Here is an 18,276-nt window from a genome sequence, read left to right on the forward strand (position 1 = left end):
AGCTACATATTGTACTACAAAGACAATTGCATACTTGAAGTTGGCATATAAATATATAAGAAGCTTCATCTAAACTGATGAATAATTTTTAGAAAAGATTTATGTGTAGTATACCCTGTTGATTCGCTTTGATAATTGATGGTAGTCAATTCCTTCCAGCTACACTTCTTTTTTTTTTCATGTGCTTCCTTCTTTGCAGTGTTCATCCTGGCATTCCCGGTGACCTTCAGCTTGGGGTTGCTGCCCCAGGTGAACACATTTGTGACGTACCTGCTGGAGCAGATTGACATGAACCTGTTTGGCGGTTCGGGTGAGTACGTGCCTGTTTCGACAAACCTTGACAGAATGTACCTAGATTTGCAGCACGAATGAACCCCGGTTCAGCTGAGATTGTTAACAAGTTTACTGGTGTTGCCTGGTAGTTTTTCAGGAAACAAGCTAACAAATTTTCCCATTTGTGCTAAATGCTTTTGCACTGCCAGCAGAATACAACTACCAAGTCAAGGCTGGGGGATCAAATCTCACCCACCATGGCTTGATTTTGATAGAGGTGGTACAGTGAAAGCTCGTTAATTCACACCTCATTAATTCGAAATTTTGGTTAATTCGAAATGGTCGCCGCAGTCCGGTCTGCAGTGCATAGGAGACCATGTGTAAAATGATTCGTTAATTTGAACAGAAATTGCTGCCTCTACGGACAAATTCGAAGCACGCGCCGCCGAGCGTCATCATCGTCAAACACTAGTGGAAGCTTTTACGGTCAAACGATAGGTGGCACGACCAGTTTTTTCGAGCTTCAAGTGGCCTCCGAGCAAAGGGCGAGCAAAGTATGGCCTCCAAAATCCAGGGAGCAATTTTTTTTTTTTTTTTCGTAGCCCTCCCGCTATCTCAGCGCCTGGCGCCACTTGTACGCGGGACCCACGGGACGCTGAGGAGTTGGCGGAGTAGTCCTAGCAGTCCTAGGCCGCTCCCGGCAGCGTCACTTTGTTCCTCGAGCACGTTGTTCGTTCACGAATGATTTTGTGCGCGGGCGACAGGAAGGACTTCGGCATTACGCTGCTCACTGCCATGCACATGTTGGTGCGCGCATGGGAACAGGTGACCGCGACCACAATCGCAAACTGTTTCCGCCACAGTGGATTTGCAGCTGGAAGTGGATTTGCAGCTAGAACAGGGAGCCGCAGCTGTGGCATTCAGAGAAAAGAAGCAGATGGTCATCACCGACTTTTTTGGCCAATAAATATTTTTCGTGCCCCCACCCCCGAAATCCACTCATTTTTGCTCACTTTCATAATTTCGAATTTTGTTTAATTCGAAATTGCTCAGCGTTCCCGTGGAATTTGGATTAACGAGCTTTTACTGTATGTCATAAGCCCGTGCACAAAAATTTAGGTGCATGGTAAAGAACACCAGCCAGTCAAAATTTTTAGAGCCTTTCATGACGGGATCTCTTATAATAATATCGTGGTTTAGGAACTTATATTCCAACAATTTATGATTATGACTACCAACTTAACATTTATCCTCGTGGGTTGTCGCAGGAACAAGTTTGTACAAGTGTGTTAGTTTTTTTCCTCAGTACAACAAAATGGTGTAATGCACAGGGAAGTCGGTTTCAAACCTGTCAAGTTTTTGAAGGAACTCGACTATCTTTTTTGTTAGTAGCAAGTTTTGTTAGGTTGCGAACACTCTTGCACATGCCTATTGAGTTATGTAAGTGGTTTTTTTGTAAAATTTTTCTGTGTAAAATTTTTACTTAGTTGAACACTTGTTTGTTTTAGCATTAGTCGTCTTCTGTCAATTGTTCTACTCCCCTCTTGCGAAGGGTCATGGAAATTGCGCGCAGTTAGTTTTAAAAAAATGGACGTTTCTGATGCATTATATTTTCCCCTCTTTTCTTATTGCATTTTCAGCGACCACTGGATTGGTGTCAGCCATATATTGTGTCTCACGAAGCCTGGCATTTGTGGTGTGCCTGTTCGGACTGGCCTACGTTGCACTGAAGGTAATCTTGTAACATACGTTATGTTACGGATTTCAGTATGTAAATCGACTTGTTGCATTGTTGTTCGAGTGCCGAATTCTTGAGCGTCTGAGTGTTCTTATGATAGGGTAGGTGGAACCATAATAGTGCTTTAGTCATATTTTAAGCATATTTTTTTTCTCTTCGAGCTTGAAAGTAGAGCTTTGTGCTTGAGCTTGTATTGTGCTAAGCATGTTAAAGAACATCAGACGATCTAAATTTTCGAAACCTTTCGCTACTGTGTCTTTTAAACATATTGCAGTTCAGGGATTAAAGATTCCCAGAGGTTATCATTATTTATGATGCTCATGTCTTTACTAAATTCAGTTAAATGCACAAATCACACTGAATCAGTAGAAGATGACAGTGTAGTTTGTCACAATGAGGGGGAATTTCAGACGCCTAAGATGCAATAAGAAAACCATAGAAGCTCAAGAAAAGAGCGTCATCTTTCAGCCTCTAGGTTCTTCTTGTGATGTCTTAGGCATGTGAAATTTTTTTATTATGATGTGCCAACTAGCCCACCAAAAGTACTCCGTAGTTTGTCACGTTCCTCATTCATTGAGAGATGCACCAGCTTTGAGTAGTGCACTATATCACATTACACAACTGCGTTCCTGTAAAACGTACTAATGGAAATTGATCTTCATAACACAAACCTCAGCTGCCTAAACCATCTGTATTTCGATATTGGAAACTGCAAACTTTTTCTCCGCAATAAATACTTCCTTTCAGATTAAGTGCTAGTTTATCTTTATGGGTCATGACACTGCCGTTTTGTCCGTGCAAATGTTTTCAAACAACAGGAGAAGTGGTCACAGAACCATCAAAGGTATATTTGAAAGGGCAAAGCTCAGTGCGGCATTAATGTATTGAAAGTAGCTGTGAATATTTCTTATGTGCAGTTGTCGCGGATCGAAACACACTTAACTTTTTTTTATGGTATTGACTATGAGCATTTCTTAAGATAATCGCATCAGGCCTCTACAAATATGATCGTTCAAAGTGATGTTAGCTCTGATTTAAGTGTTCCAATCCAAATCACACCAATATGACACAAACTAAACTCCCTGAAAATGGAATTGTGTTCATTACATAGCCCTGAATTATTGTGTACCTATCTGTGTGAGTACTCTACGAGTAACACAGTGTCCTATGCTCTGTTCTGGACTTTTTATGACAATGCTAGCGCTGTTTCATGGGGACCTTAATTTGGTATTGATTTTGTTCAGTATATCCAGATTTGGTCATAAATACGTGAATGTGATCCAAGACCTCCCTTGTGCACTGTTTCTTTCACAGGAGGGCCATAACCCGTCGCAGCACATCATGTTTTCCCTATTCTGCGGTTTCCTCGTCACCTCATGCTATCTGCTCAGTAGGAGTGCCAGTGATCCCACCATACTCTGGTAAGTCCTCATTCATTACTATGCGTTTGCTGAAGGGTAAAACACTGTGCAGTGAACGTTTTTATAAGCACAGGGGATATGTATGTGGCTTTTTGTGTGGCCCTTATAATTGCCACCTTATAAATGGCCTTTACTCTGTTGCTGTTGCATTCATTCTTTACTGGTCTTCAGCCTTGCATATGAAAAATTAATGTGTCGTTTATTCTGTGAACAAAAAAATTGCGAGTTGATCGAGTGGCTTGTCCTCACTTTTCCGAAATGGTTGTCTCAATTAGTTTGTCTTGTTGATTTGACAGCAAAGGTCTCCCTTCTGGTTAAATGAATGTCTTAGATATTGTACCAGGTAAAAAAAGAGGCAACCTGGCAACCTATGGAACGAGTACGATGGGTGGGTTGTAGTGCGACTTTGATCGATCGACATGAGCAGTCTCATGATTGCGACAGCGCCGTACTGTCGGTAGTTGAATCGGCTCAACAATGTAATCGAACGAGAGGGGCTTCACATAGGACTCAGTAGGGGCCTTTAATGCGGCAGTAAACTTGTAGAAAGGCTGGGAGCAGATGAGGTAATGCGAAGCCATATCAATGTCCCAAGTGTACGAAAATAAGTGGCCTCTCATATAATCCTCGATTAAGCATTCGTACGGGTTTTTCTTAAGCAAGTTTTTCACGCTTTATCTCGTCAAATTGATCGAGCATATTTTGTTTCTGTGTCTTTGTACCAACAGGAATCTTATCAAGCGCCACCTGTGGTCAGATAGCGCACCAACTGCCAATGCCACAGACAGCGCTCCTGAATATGTAGATCCACTGCCAGCAAAACTAGAAAAAACATTTGTGAGTGCATTATTTTTGTCGACAGCAGTGCCTAACTGTTTTATTTCTTGTCTTTTTATGTGTGAACTATCAATGTTGTTTTGCCTAGTGACGTCATTCGATGCACTCATAGTGCTTTGTTAATTTTTTTAAGCAGCACTTGCTCTTACATGGCTGTATTGAGCCGTTAAAACTGGGCAGTATTACAATTGTGTACTTAATACACTTACCTTCAGGCTTAAACACTAGGCTGCATGAAGTATGGAATAAGCAATGCAAAATTATTGCAAGGAACTTGAAAATATTTTTGATGATTGTCATGGTTCTAGTAATTCTATTTGGTGCAAATTTATTACTTCAAAGATGTGACTATAAGTTAGAATTGAAACTATTTAATAGGCTCCGCTATTTTGGTGCATAATTTTGAAATCCCATAACATAAATGAAAAACTGAATGACTGGGAACATAATAAAATCTGTATCCCTTCAGTGTAGCTATCTCTCTGCTGTGCCTTTTTGACTGTTTCAGAGGGCCAGGTTGAGGACGGACGCGATACACTGCGTCTTCGTGGCGATCTTCGTGTTTGCGGTGCACGTCAGCACGATGTTCTCGGCACTTCAGGTAAGCTTTTTCTTTCGCCGCTGGTCGGTACAGTGCCCTTACTTCTCAGTTCACGATTTTGAGGAAAAGGATGCACATTGCTGTTACGATGGACTGCCGATAAACGGAACCTCACAGGACTGGGAAACTACCTTCTATTTAACAGGAGTTCTGTTTATTGAGAGATAAAAATTCACGTGCAAAACGAATCATATGAGAGACAATTCTTCTATTTAAGCAGCAGATCTGTTTAAGTAATCATGTTTTCTTTTTTGAGAGCCTGCTTTCGGTACCTCCTTTGCACCCACCACGTTGGTCTATTGCTTATGGGGCTCAATATTGACTTGCTGGTTGCGGGCTCGCACCTCGGCTGTGGTGACTGCATTTTTGATGGAGGCAAGAATGTTTGAGGCTCATGCACTTGTATTTAGTAGCATGTTAAACAACCCCAAATGGTTGAAATTTTCAAAGCTCTCTACGACAGCATCCCTCGTAATCATATGAGGTTTTTAGAACGTTAAATTGTGATAAATAATCATATTATATCTTTTGCTTTTATTTTTTATATATTTCTTGTAAGTTGGTATTGATCAACTTGAATGTATCGTCTTGGTCCCTGTCTTGCCCCTGTTCGAATGCCTGTTTTTTGTTTTTGCATGACGTTCACTGGGACTAGTTTAACGTGTTACCTACCTGCTGTGTATGTGTTAATGTGCCGCAGCCATACCTGGAAATGTTGCTTCACCTTACGGCCGTCGTGTGGGGTCTGCTGCTGCACTATGTGCTGCCCCAGCTGCGAAAGCAGTTGCCCTGGCTCTGCTGTGCTCACCCCATCCTCAAGTCGAACGAGCACCAGCAGTTCGAAGTGCGCGGTCAGTACGGCACTTCTCTAATAGTGTGTGCCACTCACAATCCTGGAAAAACAGACTTTCTATGTAAATCATGAAGAAATATGAGCTAGTTTCTCGTGTGAGTGCTTGTGCATCACTAAAGTGCGAAAGAGTGACCAAGGAACGCTTACAAACAGGACAAGCACTTGTCCTGTCTGTATGTGTCTCTTGGTTAATATTTTGCGCTGACACGATGCATAAGTGTTTTAATGGGAAGCACTCTTCTCCCATGGTAGCCAAACAAACTTCAGATACATTTTCCTGTACCCTCCAGTACAGAAAAATATATTTTTTGTTGCTATTCTATTAAGCTAATCTGCAAAATAGGCCAGTTTGAAGGTGCCTGTTTCTGGTATTACAGTAAAAGCTCGTTAATTCGACACCCGTTAATTCGGAAATTCGGATAATTCGGACGGCTCTATTGGTCCCGGCCAAAGTGCATGTTAATCTATGGGACCAAACCTTCGTTATTTCGTCGGAATTCGGCTCTGCACCGCTTAATTCGGACAAATGCTGATGGCTGCTGCTACACAAAAGTGTGATAAAGCAGCGCTGGCACCACTGGAGTGAAACCGAAACCTGAGTGGCATCGCCATCATCATCAACTAGTGGAGGCGATCGCAGCGTCACCGAACGTCGGCGTCTTCTTTCTTCTCCACTGAGCGCCTCCGACGCCATTTTCCCTTGTGTTGTCGTGTCGGAACCATCTCTTCTTGCGGAGTTCTCTTTTTCTTTTATTGTGACCGTATTTGCATGCCACCACCATCGTGCGCTACAGTGATGGCAACGCCGAAAAAGCGGCAGAACTACGACGCGAAGAACTTGGCGACTAAAGTGGAAATTTTGGAAGGACTGAAGAACGGCGAATCGCGACAGCAGGTTATGACCAAGTACAATGTGAAGTGGAGCACGTTGGGAACGTACGTGAAAAATGAACAACAGATTCGACAAGCCTTCGACAGCGAGAAGTTTCATGTCTCTAGTAAGCGGTTGCGAACCGCAGCTCATCCCCAGCTCGAAGAAGCTTTGCTCTGGTGGATTACTGACTGTCGCAACGCGCATCTGCCTTTGAGCGGACCTCTCATCATGGCGCAAGGTGAGAAGTACGCTGCAATGATGAACATTGAATCGTTCAAAGCGTCAGAAGAATGGTTTGCAAGGTTTTGAGAGAGACACGAACTTGTCTTCAGGAGTGTGTGCGGCGAAAAGGCCAGTGTTGACGAAAGCGTGAGCACCGAGTGGAGAAATGTGAAGCTGCTGGAGCACATCGCCGCATATGAACCACGTGACGTGTTCAATGCAGATGAAACTGCTCTATTTTTCAGAGCTCTGCCCGACAAGACGGTGACTTTCAAAAGGGACGCGTGCATTGGTGGCAAGAAGTGCAAGCAAAGGATAACTGTGCTTCTTGCCGCCAATATGACTGGCACGGAGCGCTTGCCACTACTTGTCGTCGGGAAGGCGCTTAAGCCACATTGTTTTAAGAACCTGAAAAGCCTTCCTGTCGAGTACACAGCGAACTTGAAGGCATGGATGACATCGGACATTTTTCGCGGCTGGCTGCAGCAGTTGGACCGGCACTTCACGTCGAAGGACCGCAAGATAATTATGGTTGTTGACAACTGCACTGCCCATAACTGTACAGTCGAACTGAAGAGCATCAAAGTAGTTTTTTTGTCGCCCAACACTACGTCTGCTCTTTAGCCGATGGACCAGGGTATCATTCACTACGTGAAGTCGAAGTACCGCGAGCTACTGCTAGAGCGAATGATCCTATGGTCAGAAGCTGGAAAGTTGTATCAAGTGGACTTACTCGGCACAGTGCACATCATCGCCCACGTGTGGAGAAACACTCCACCGCAAGTCATCGCCAACTGTTTTCGGCACAGCGGTTTTGTGAGGCCCGAGCATGCAGCAGTAGCTCACGATGGCATCGAGGAGGTGTCAGCCGAGTCCAGCGACGATGACTGCCCGACTTTCGATGCTGTCCTTTCCACAGATGTGACCTTTCAGGAATACATCGCGATTGATCATGGTGTCGCCACGAGTGGTCTCCTGACCGATCAAGAGATTATTAATGATTTCACGGGCGCCCATGAAGACCACGATTCTGACGAAGAATCATGCGAGGAGATACAGCCGCGACCTCATCGCACCTCACCGGAAGTCTCAGAGGCGCTGTTAATATTAGAGGACGCTTGCCTGAACACTCCCGACAGCTTGCGTGCTGTTGGCCATTTGGAACAGTTAAGAAAAATTGTGATGTCAGCCGGAATCTGCGCAAAAACGCAGACAACAGTTACAAAATACTTCAACAAATAAAGGTATGCTTCTGCAGCTTGATTTTAAATGTTGTTTTCCCTGTTCATTCGTTAATTTGGCATTCGGTTAATTCGGACAGTTTTTCCTGTCCCGTGAAATCCGAATTAACGAGCTTTTACTGTATTTCATATTGGCTTCTGCATAAGTGTTTTTGAGCATGTGGTACATGTCAATGCTTCTGAACCAATAAAACCTCTTTAATGCTTTATGTTCTGATTGCAGAGCCGGCCCGAGTGATGTGGTTCGAGAAGCTGCAAGTGTGGATGTGGTTCATTGAAAAGAACATCATCTACCCTCTGCTTTTTCTCAGTGCCGTGAGCACCAGCACACCTGACATCATCAACCGCTTCGGTGTCGCGTGAGTTTCCAATGTTTCCATTGCCGTAAAATCTTAAGGAGTACCCTAAAATCCCAAACAAGCACCCCCTTCCCATTTTTGGGAAATTCGAAATACGCTCCTGTGATCTAGCAAGCAGGCCCCTTCTTCTTTCATCATTTTTTTAACCTCTTCTCTACTGCAGAATCCCACAGCAGTGGTTTTTAGGAAGCCTAAGTTCTGCAAGTGTTTAGATATGTGCACGATTTTTTATACTTCTTCCTTTTAGTTATCTAAAGTTTTGGAACATTTGAGAGCGTTTTCTGCCTTTCTCATAGCACATGAAATTTCACGCAAGGATTCTGTACAGTGCAGCAAGAACAGTAAATTCAGGCAAATTCAATAGCACATTTCATTGGAAGTGTAAGTGAGTAATCTTTTTATAGGCTCTTGAGGTGCCATCTTGAATTTCAGTTCGTGATCGAGCGAGGGCCTCCCTTAAACCTTGTCCAATTATTTTTCACCGTAAGGGGGCCTGGTGCTGGCTCAGTATTTTAAGGCAGTTATGTGGCACTTCTCAGCCTGTCGCTGTCACTTGTGTCTCTCCCTCTCTTTAAAATGTGCCTTTGCAGTGAGAAGTTTCCAAGCTTCTCATAGTATTGCATTCCAACAGTAGAGCTGCTTGTTCTCCCTAATGTTTAATAGGGTTCAGGAATCTGTGCTCGTTATAGAGTTTTATGAATGTTGTATCAAGCTTTTAGAAGAAGTAAACAAACAATATTTCGTAACAATATGACTATATGCTGGTTGAAAAGTTTTCATGCACTTATTGAAAAGTGAAAAAAATGTGTATAAAACTTAGACATTTGCACAGAATTAAAGTATATTCAAGATGTTCTTTGTGCAGGGCACAGGGAGATAGCATCTAATACACTTGCACTTAGCTGGCTTTTACAGAGTTAAAAATTATTGTATCTTCATCTTTTTGCTCTATTTCTTTGTGTCAATCCTTTTTATATCAATCAATCAATCTCCTAATCAAACAAAGAATCATTATATTTATTAGATACAACACAGCTCTTTGACTAACCTGTATAACGCTGTCCTCCGTCCACACTGCACTCCCCTGGACGCAGATGTTGGGGCGGTGCCAAATAGGTCATGTCTTCCCTCGCTGTGCGCACGTGTTGACGTCACTCTCTCCCTAGCCTGTCGCCGCTTGTCACGTGTCATCTCTCTCGCTTCACCCTGTCCACCGCTCGCAACGTTCGAGCACACATCGAGTGGAAACACTTCTTCTGCTCGTTTATCTGCCATGAAACTAACACGAAACCCAATCTGCCTCCCGTGTCCTTGTGTTTCAAAGAAACATTTATTTGAGTAAAGGCTACACGAAGTTTCGCTTCAAACCGTTCTTCCAGTATCCGCATCGACGCCTGTTTCAGTCGTGTTAACAGCTTGTGCACCACTGCTGCTTCGCAACCTATTGTGGTTCCCTTCAGGGAGGTGGTCCATACATTTAATCTTTCTACCTTTTTCTCTCTGTGCTTAAAGCCGCTAGCAGTAGCCTGCATTGATGGAGTGAAATGTCAGTATATTTTTCATCCTTTCGTTCAACTGTCTTACTTTGATCAGTGCTTCTTTGTATTATTTTACAGTTATTGTCACTTTGTCTTGCTCCTGTGTTACTTTTTGCCTAAATATCTGAATAGCTTATGCTAATCATTTTTTTACAGCGAGCTTTGATTACTTTGCTGTTTTTAATATTTTTATTTTTTTGCTGTTAAGTAGTGTTTTTTTTACATAGTAATGAGGTCCCATTACAGTGCTTGAACTATGGGACCTTTTTTCTGTACTATTATGTCTCAATTCTGTACATATACTCACTACTGAATAAACAAACTGTCCTATACCCATCACTCAATCAATCAACCAATCAATCAATCATGCCAAGGCAGTTTAGTGTTCATCGCTCTTCTTTCTCCCTGTGCTTCATGTCACCGATGGTGGCTACCGAATACGCTTGCACATAGCGCACATTCATGGAGTAAATTTTCTACAAATTTTTTTATCTTTTTGCTCAATTCTTCTACACTTAGACCTCAATATAACAAACCCAGATGTAATGAAACTTTGCATATAACAAAGTAAATGTAGAATAGCCTGGCAGTCGATGTAGTCTTAGTAATATAGCTTTATGACAATTTTTCGGATATAGCAAACTTATTATTATGGAGGATGCACTTTGGCGTAATGCGGTTTCATGGTATTTTAGTCAGCCAAACCAAGGCTGCGTTATATTCACCTTTTTTTTTCTCCCTCTCTTCACTTTGTGCTATCAGTGGCGGCTGCCTGGTGTTGGTGGTGTGTGCCCTAAAGTGCCTGCGCAGTGCCTTCAACGACCCTTCGCAGCACTTCCTCGTGCTGCTCTTCACGGTGCTGTTTTTCACCTACGACTACCGGGGACCCAACGAACCATTTCTCATCAACTACTTCTGCTGTTTGTTCATCTTCTCCAAGGTGCGAATTTGACTCTGTAAATTTATGAAATGTAGGCTGCTGCTGATGATGATGACATGGACTTTCTCAAAATACAGTAGAGCTCCTCTAATATATATTTCATGATATTTTGAAAAAAAAAAAAAAATGCTTGCTCTCAAACACTTGAGTGACCTTATGGCATTCCACATTACTAAACTCATTGGAGACATTGCATGAATGTTGCCGGAGCAATGCAAGATCGTTAAATGTTGCTGGAACATTACTTGAATGTTGCAGGAATGTTGCTGGTACGTTGCAAGATTGACATGTCAAAAGGGGGGTTTCGATACATAGTTGTCCGGATATTCTTTGCTGGGATCAAATGCCAGATGCGCCACACCCACAAACGTGTATACATGGGGAATGCATAAGCAGGGTGCCGCACTCTATTTGCTGGATTGTCTTGTGTGCCCAAGGCCTGCAGCAAACAGGAAGCTTAACTGTGTGTTTCCCGCCTTCGCAGGTGTACGAGTTGCTGCTCAAGATTAGCTTCATCATCACATACATTGCCCCCTGGCAGATTACATGGGGATCAGCATTCCATGCTTTCGCGCAGCCCTTCAGCGTCCCACGTATCCTTTGAAGGTTTCATTTCACAACTTTTGCCTGCGAAAACTTACACGTGTTTTTATGGATGGTAGATGGACCATATCCAGATCGCCTGAAGCTTTAATCTGTGTTGATTAGCCTTCCAGTAGAGATGTGAAAGATAGCTGCAAGCCGGTAGTGTGAACATGCAAATACCTTGGCACTTCTTGGGAGGATGTCACAAAGAGCACTGATGACGATGCAGACTATCTTATTGCGCGGTCATCCTGCAGTAAAAAGGAAAAAAGTTTCCAGCAAGCTTAGATGCAAGTTTAAGAACTATGCGTGGTCAAAGTGTGGCCCATTTCGTGATGTTTCACGACACCACTGTAACTGCTAAGTGTGGGAGATGATTTAGACTTCAATCAAACTTTTGGTTAGAGTCTAAGTCACCTCCCAGTTTCATACCCAACCAAATGGACTTCGGTTGAATGTCTGTATTCAACTGCTGAGTGTGCCTTTGGTGACAGTAGTCACATAACTCAGACAAGGAAGCACATTGTGTTGGTACTATCACAAACTTGCTCAGTCCTTGACATCAAAAGGCTGGGAAGCAGGTGAAAGGATTTTACAATTAGTGTTTCAGGTTGTACATATGCACCCTCTTAAATCCCTCTAAAATTTATGTTGAAAATGTGCAGAGGCATTATATTCTGCATTCTTCCGAGTGTTTCCTTGAATCCAAGGGTGGCAAAGAAACTGCCAAAGCCTAGTGTCATCATAGTGCTGACTGGGCTGTTCTGTATGTTCTCCAATGAGTCTAATAAGTTTAATTTAAGCATAAATAAGGTTCAATGCTCTTTCGTTTGCCTTAACCACCCCACCTCCTCAGACTCGGCCATGCTTTTCGTGCAAGCCATCATCTCGGCGATCTTATCGACACCACTAAGCCCCGTCCTTGGTAGCGCCATATTTTTCACCTCGTACGTCAGGCCTGTCAAATTCTGGGAACGGGACTACAAGTGAGTGAGAAAGCATTGTTTGCTCATCTTTTTTGGCTTCTCATACTAATCCTCGTAAACTAATAAAGTGTACCGCTATTTTAATTCTTATGCACAATCTTGTATCTCTTGCTTTTGCTACAGCACGAAGAGAGTGGACCACTCCAACACTCGGTTGTCATCACAGCTGGAACGAAATCCAGGTAAGGAGTTTACCTCACCCTGACAAACACCTGTTTGTTTCGTGAAGCCACGAAGAAAACTTGGAGGACACTGGAGCTTGACTTTCAAGGGTAGAACACAATAGCATAATCTGGCTTTGTGTACTTCGCTTTCGTAGATGTATCTTGCCGGTACATACTTAGCTATGTAGCAGAAACCTGGAGACTTACAAAGAGGGTTCAGCTTAAATTGAGGACCACGCAGTGAGCAATGAAAAGAAAAATGGTTGGTTAAACCTTAAAAGACAAGAAGAGAGCAGAGTGGATTAGGGAAACAAACGAGGGTTAAGGATATCATAGTTGAAATCAAGAAGAGGAAATGGACATGGACCGGGCATGTAGCGTGTAGACACGATAACGGCTGGTGATTGAGGGTAATTAACTGGATTCCCAGAGAAGGCAAGCGGGTTAGGAGGAGACAGAAGGTTAGGTGGGCAGATGAGATTAAGAAGTTTGCTGGTATAAATTCGCAGCAGCAAGCACAGGACCGAGTTAACTGGCGGAACATGGGAGAGGCCTTTGTCCTGCATGGCCCTTTCTAACTTCTAGAATGCCTACTCCAAGCAGAGTTGTTAAATGCATACAACGCCATAATTCCTCATTTTGTCAGTCAGCGAAGGGCCTACTGCATGTGATGCAGAACAATCGATGGTACTCACTATCAAAATATTGATTGTACAAAAACAATTGATAGCGCTATCGATAATAAGTTGGCTAGTTCTACCAACTGTATAAGTTCAAGTGTGCGAACTCATTGCAGCGTTGTCCGTGGGGCGGGAGGAGCCGACTGAAGGGAAAAAAAGTTGACATGTTCGCTCTCCTTCACCAAAATTGTTGGCAGATATATCACAATTAAGTTCAAATATTCATTTGTACAGGAAACGGTATCGTTACACTTAACGGTGCTGTACGGCTTCAGATTTATATTTCCACCTAGGATATGAAAATAAAGATTGACAGTGTTTTTAGTCAATGCTTAGTCCTGTATGTATATTCTTTGTCTTCGGTGTTTTCTGCATTGTTTAGCAGTCATGAAGCCACTCCGGCAAGCTTATTGCCCGACCGTTGTAAAAGGCTGAGCTCACTGGCCGTTTGCCACACTTCCACTTTTTTTTACAGGCTCGGATGACAATAATCTCAACTCAATCTTCTACGAGCATCTGACGCGATCCCTGCAGCAGTCGCTGTACGGAGACCTCACACTCGGACGGTGGGGCAACGTGACGCAGGGCGACTGCTTTGTGCTAGCCTCAGACAACCTCAACTGCCTGCTGCACATCATTGAGCTTGCCAATGGGCTCGTGACGTTCCAGCTCAGGGGCCTCGAGTTCAGAGGTACGTGGAGTGTGTTAGACCCCTGCCAGGAAAATGGAAGACTGGGGTATATGATGTTGTTCCATAACCGTTTCCGACCCAGCAGCCAGTGTACTGGACAAGACAAAAAAAAAAAGTGACGCAGAAAAGTAAGGAATAGCTCGAAACGGAACAGTACACACTTTGTTTGGTTCTGTAACAGTCGAGCAATGTGTTTTAAAATAGAGTTTTTTCTTTATCTCCACTTTTTTGTGGGGGTGCCTTATAGTAATGGTGTCATCCATGCGAAAACGTGCGCACACAATCTGGTTAAATACAAAAAATGATTGTTGAAGCTATCTTCATGCAATTCAAATGATTTAAATAGGACGAGTTGTCTTGTATCCTTCTGAAACATTGATGTAAAAAGGTAGCTTTTGTAATCAAAAGTTCATTGGCAATGCAAGAATGTAAGAGCCTTCTTGTCTCCAGGACGAGGGAAATTGGCAACGGCAGCCAACTTCTCCAGATCTGGTCGAACACCCCCCGGGCTCATCACAGGGCCGAGAAACTTGAGCTCCTGATAGCCAAAGTAGCAACTTTCGGGCTTGATAGTAAGGTTTGCTCTCTTTATTGCAGTGAGGACACTTTTTAGCCTTGAAAGATGTTCGTCAAATGTTCTTGAAAACACAACGACATCATCCAAGTATGCAAGATACGTCTGCCACTTAGTCCAGCAAGTACAGTGTCCATCATGCGTTGAAATGTGGCGGAAGCGAAACAGAGACCGAAAGGCAGCACTTTAAATTCATAGAGCCCGTCGGAAGTCACGAACACGGTTTTTTCTAGGTCGCCCTCGTCAACTTCAATTTTCCAGTACCCTGACTTGAGATCTAATTATGTAAAGAACTGGGCATGGTGTAGACGATCTAAGGCGTCATCAATTTGTGGCAGGGGGTAAACGTCACGTTTTGTGACTTTGTTGAGCTGTCGGTAGTCGATGCACTAGCGTAGTGTGTTGTATTTTTTCTTTACTAGGACAACAGGTGATGCCCACGGACTGGTCGAGGGTCGAATGACGTCACCATTCAGCACTTCTTGTACTTGATGCTTAATCACCTCTCTTTCCTTCGGGTACACACGGTATGGATAATGGCGAAGAGGCCGCGCCGACTCCTCGGTAACAATGTGGTGTTTTATAACGGTAGTACGTTGAACTTTAGCTGCTGTGGAAAAGCATTCCAAGAATTCCGTTACAAGGTTCAGCAGCCGCTCTTTTCATGAATCTGGCAAGTCTGGATTAACGTGAATGCGGCTGTCCAGGGCAGCACAAGGTTTTGCATGTGGTGAAGTCATATCCAATGTGTCGATATCGGAAAAGTTGGCGATTTCACTGAGGAAAGCGACAGTGGTGCCTCTAGGGACATGCTGAAACTCATTGCTGAAGTTGGTCAGCAGGACTCGAGAGGGTTTATTTTCTAAACGAACAAGGCATCGGACTATGCAGATGTTTCGTTTGAGCAGCAGCGGGATATTGGCCTCTGCAATACCTTCATAGTCATTGAATTAATCGAAAACGTCACAGGTTACCAAGGTCAACACGCTACTCTTCGGCGGTAACGTGACGTCATCGTCAACAATTCTCAAAGCAATGACGTAACTGTCGTGAGGGTTGCGCACTAAAGCGTGGGCCATAGAACACGTCACCTGCGACTCTTGCAAGCCAATCACGGCTTCGTTATCATGCAGAAAGTCCAGTCCGAGAATTAGGTTCCCCGAGCAACTGGGCAGTATTACAAATTCTCCGAGACACATAAATCCGTGAATACTGACTCACGCTGTGCACCGTCCTACTGCAGTGAGAAGATGGCCTCCTGCCGTACGTATCTGCGACCCAGCCCACTGGGTAGAAACCTTCTTCAGCCTGCAGGCAAGACCCATGCTCATAACGGAAGTGTCTGCTCCAGTGTCGATTAGTGCCATTACTCCTTCGTCGTCCACGGTTACCGCAATGTTCAATGTCATCACTCTTCGTACCACGTTTGACTGCGTCTGTACATCTTTTTGCTGCCGTCGCTGTCGTCGTAGTGGAGGATCCTCTGTAGAGTCAGCGTCAGCGGCCTCACTTCCGGAGGTCGCTGAACTCAGTTTTCCCGACTTGCAGGACTGGGTGAACGCCGTCTCGGAGCGCCGCGTGAATTGGCTGGGCTCAGTGACCTGTAGCGAGCAGGCGACGACGAGCGAGGCTTGTGTGACAGATATTCGATACTGCGACGATTCGAGATGAGGCTCTCTATTTCCAGTGGTCGCTCGCCAGGTCGTGGACGAGGGGCATTAGGCGAAAATCCACGGAGACCTACACGGCGGTATGGGCATGTTCGGTAGACGTGTCCGGCATCCCCGCAGTAGAAACAAAGGGGTCTGTGGTCTGGTGTACGAAAGATGTCATTCTTCCTTGGTCGTGCTTCAGCGATCAACGACGGGCTGCGAGGATGAAAGCCTACCTCTATTTGCTGAGTGTGTCACTCATTGGGGTAAAACACGCTGGGTGAACTGCACGATGGAGGACGCCGCACTGCTTCCGCGTAGCTCATTTCGACACAGTGCCTCTGTTGTGGTACCTCGGACTGTTGGGGAGCATGAACGGCTTGCCGTAGCTCGGCGCGTACCATTTCCGCAATGGAGAGCTGCTCTACAGGTGAAGCAGTCACCTGCATCTTTTGTAGCTCCTGCTTGCTGAGAGCTCTGATGAGCTCTCACAATGGGCTGATGTCATTGCCGAGAGTGACAGAAGTGACCTCACTTGGATGTATACCCCGGTTATACTGCCTGGCACGCTGTTGAAGGGCCCTCTCCATGGCAGTGGCTTCCTCATAAAACTCCGCAAGTGTCGCAGGCGGGTTTCGAATCAGGCCGGCAAAAATCTCTTCTTTAACACCACGCATTAGGTGACGAACTTTCTTGGATTCGGTCATAGAGGGCTCCGCACGCCTGAAAGGCCGATCCATGTCCTCTATGTACGTCCTCACTCTTTCGTTTAGGGCCTTGAACCCTTGCCTCTATAGCACGCTCTGCTGTCTCTTTCCTGTCCTCTCGAGCAAAGGCCTTGAGGAACTGCCGGTGGAACTCATCCCATGACATAAGCGTTGCTTCATGGTTCTCAAACCACGTTTTCGCGGAGTTCTCGAGAAAGCAGTACACATAGCGTAGCTTACGTTCTGGGGTCCAATGGTTGATGACGACGACCCGGTCGAAATGCTCGAGCCAGTCGTTGGCATCTTGAAAAGCAGCTCCGTGAAACGTCTTCGGCGTCTTGGGCTGGTTGACAACCAGGTGCGCTGGTGCTGGCGCGGTGACATTAGGTGATGGTTAATTCATAGTCCTCTGACGTTTAGGCAGCAAACCATGCTGTGGCTCAGGTCCCTGGAGACGACGGCTGGAAGGTACGTGCACAGGGGTAAGCTCGGCTGAGCTACTCGATGGGCTTGCGTCAGGGGTGCTCTCTGGCAACCGTATTACCTACCGTACCCCGCACCTCCACCAGAAAATGTCACAAAGGCACAGGGATGCAGGCACAGAAACAGGGCTCTTACTTTCGTAACCAAAGGCCAAAAGCACAAACACCAGAGCACGCGCCCACAGAACTACTTCGTTATCCTCCTCAGAGGCTGGCCACTATAGTTGCCAGCCTACCTTGCGTCAATATTGGAGGGAAAGAACAAGAGGCGGCATCACATGACAGTCTTGAAGCCCAGCCATAAAAAATGAAACTTGGGCATGCTGGGAAATTTGTCAAAAGCAGGAAAAATGGAAGGGAGCGGTGTATGATGAAGTGGGCTTGTGGATGCTAGGCATGCTACCTTCTAGGCATTTCTTTTCTTTTGTTGTGCTGAATGCTATTGCTATGTGCATTAGCCAACCATGAGAACCTTTTTCTCGTATCAAAGCAAACATTGCTTATGTTTTATGAGACAACCTTCTGACAGCCTAAAGCAGCACTCTTTTAAGGAAGATAGCAGAGTGTGTTTCCCCACTTGTGCAAAAATTGAATCCCAGGGTCCAGTACACTGGACATGGCTATTCTGCAAAAGCTGCCGAACTTACATTGTTCATTTTTTGCATGCTTTCTAATAGCTTTTTCGCTAGAAAAAAACCCTAAAATTTTTATGCCGCCCTAGGAAAAATTCGGGTAGAAAAGTGATAGCGGCTGAGAGTATGACAAGCACATTCGCAAGGCAAAGAAAATGGACGCTACCAGGTGCTGACTTTCAGCTGAAGTTTCTTGGTAGACCCACACATAATATAATGTGTAAAA

The 18,276-nt window shown here is 44.6% G+C and overlaps 1 protein-coding gene across 2 annotated transcripts in view; it reads left to right on the forward strand.

The window, feature by feature from the left end:
• Positions 1 to 18,276, forward strand: part of pcx (pecanex) — a 96,590-nt gene that overhangs the window by 50,210 nt on the left and 28,104 nt on the right. For both annotated transcript variants that reach the window (XR_012885527.1, XM_075871406.1), the window contains exons 19-30: positions 200 to 310; positions 1,914 to 2,005; positions 3,326 to 3,432; positions 4,161 to 4,269; positions 4,778 to 4,870; positions 5,571 to 5,721; positions 8,284 to 8,419; positions 10,720 to 10,897; positions 11,382 to 11,490; positions 12,339 to 12,468; positions 12,592 to 12,650; positions 13,788 to 14,003. Coding sequence is in view for 1 of the 2 variants with exons in the window: in XM_075871406.1 (XP_075727521.1) it covers positions 200 to 310; positions 1,914 to 2,005; positions 3,326 to 3,432; positions 4,161 to 4,269; positions 4,778 to 4,870; positions 5,571 to 5,721; positions 8,284 to 8,419; positions 10,720 to 10,897; positions 11,382 to 11,490; positions 12,339 to 12,468; positions 12,592 to 12,650; positions 13,788 to 14,003 (1,491 nt within the window). In the remaining variant the exon portion in view is untranslated. The remainder of the gene's footprint in view (positions 1 to 199; positions 311 to 1,913; positions 2,006 to 3,325; positions 3,433 to 4,160; positions 4,270 to 4,777; positions 4,871 to 5,570; positions 5,722 to 8,283; positions 8,420 to 10,719; positions 10,898 to 11,381; positions 11,491 to 12,338; positions 12,469 to 12,591; positions 12,651 to 13,787; positions 14,004 to 18,276) is intronic.

The sequence above is a fragment of the Rhipicephalus microplus genome, chromosome 8 (assembly GCF_043290135.1).
Source record: "Rhipicephalus microplus isolate Deutch F79 chromosome 8, USDA_Rmic, whole genome shotgun sequence".
NCBI classification, from domain to species: Eukaryota; Metazoa; Arthropoda; class Arachnida; order Ixodida; family Ixodidae; genus Rhipicephalus; species Rhipicephalus microplus.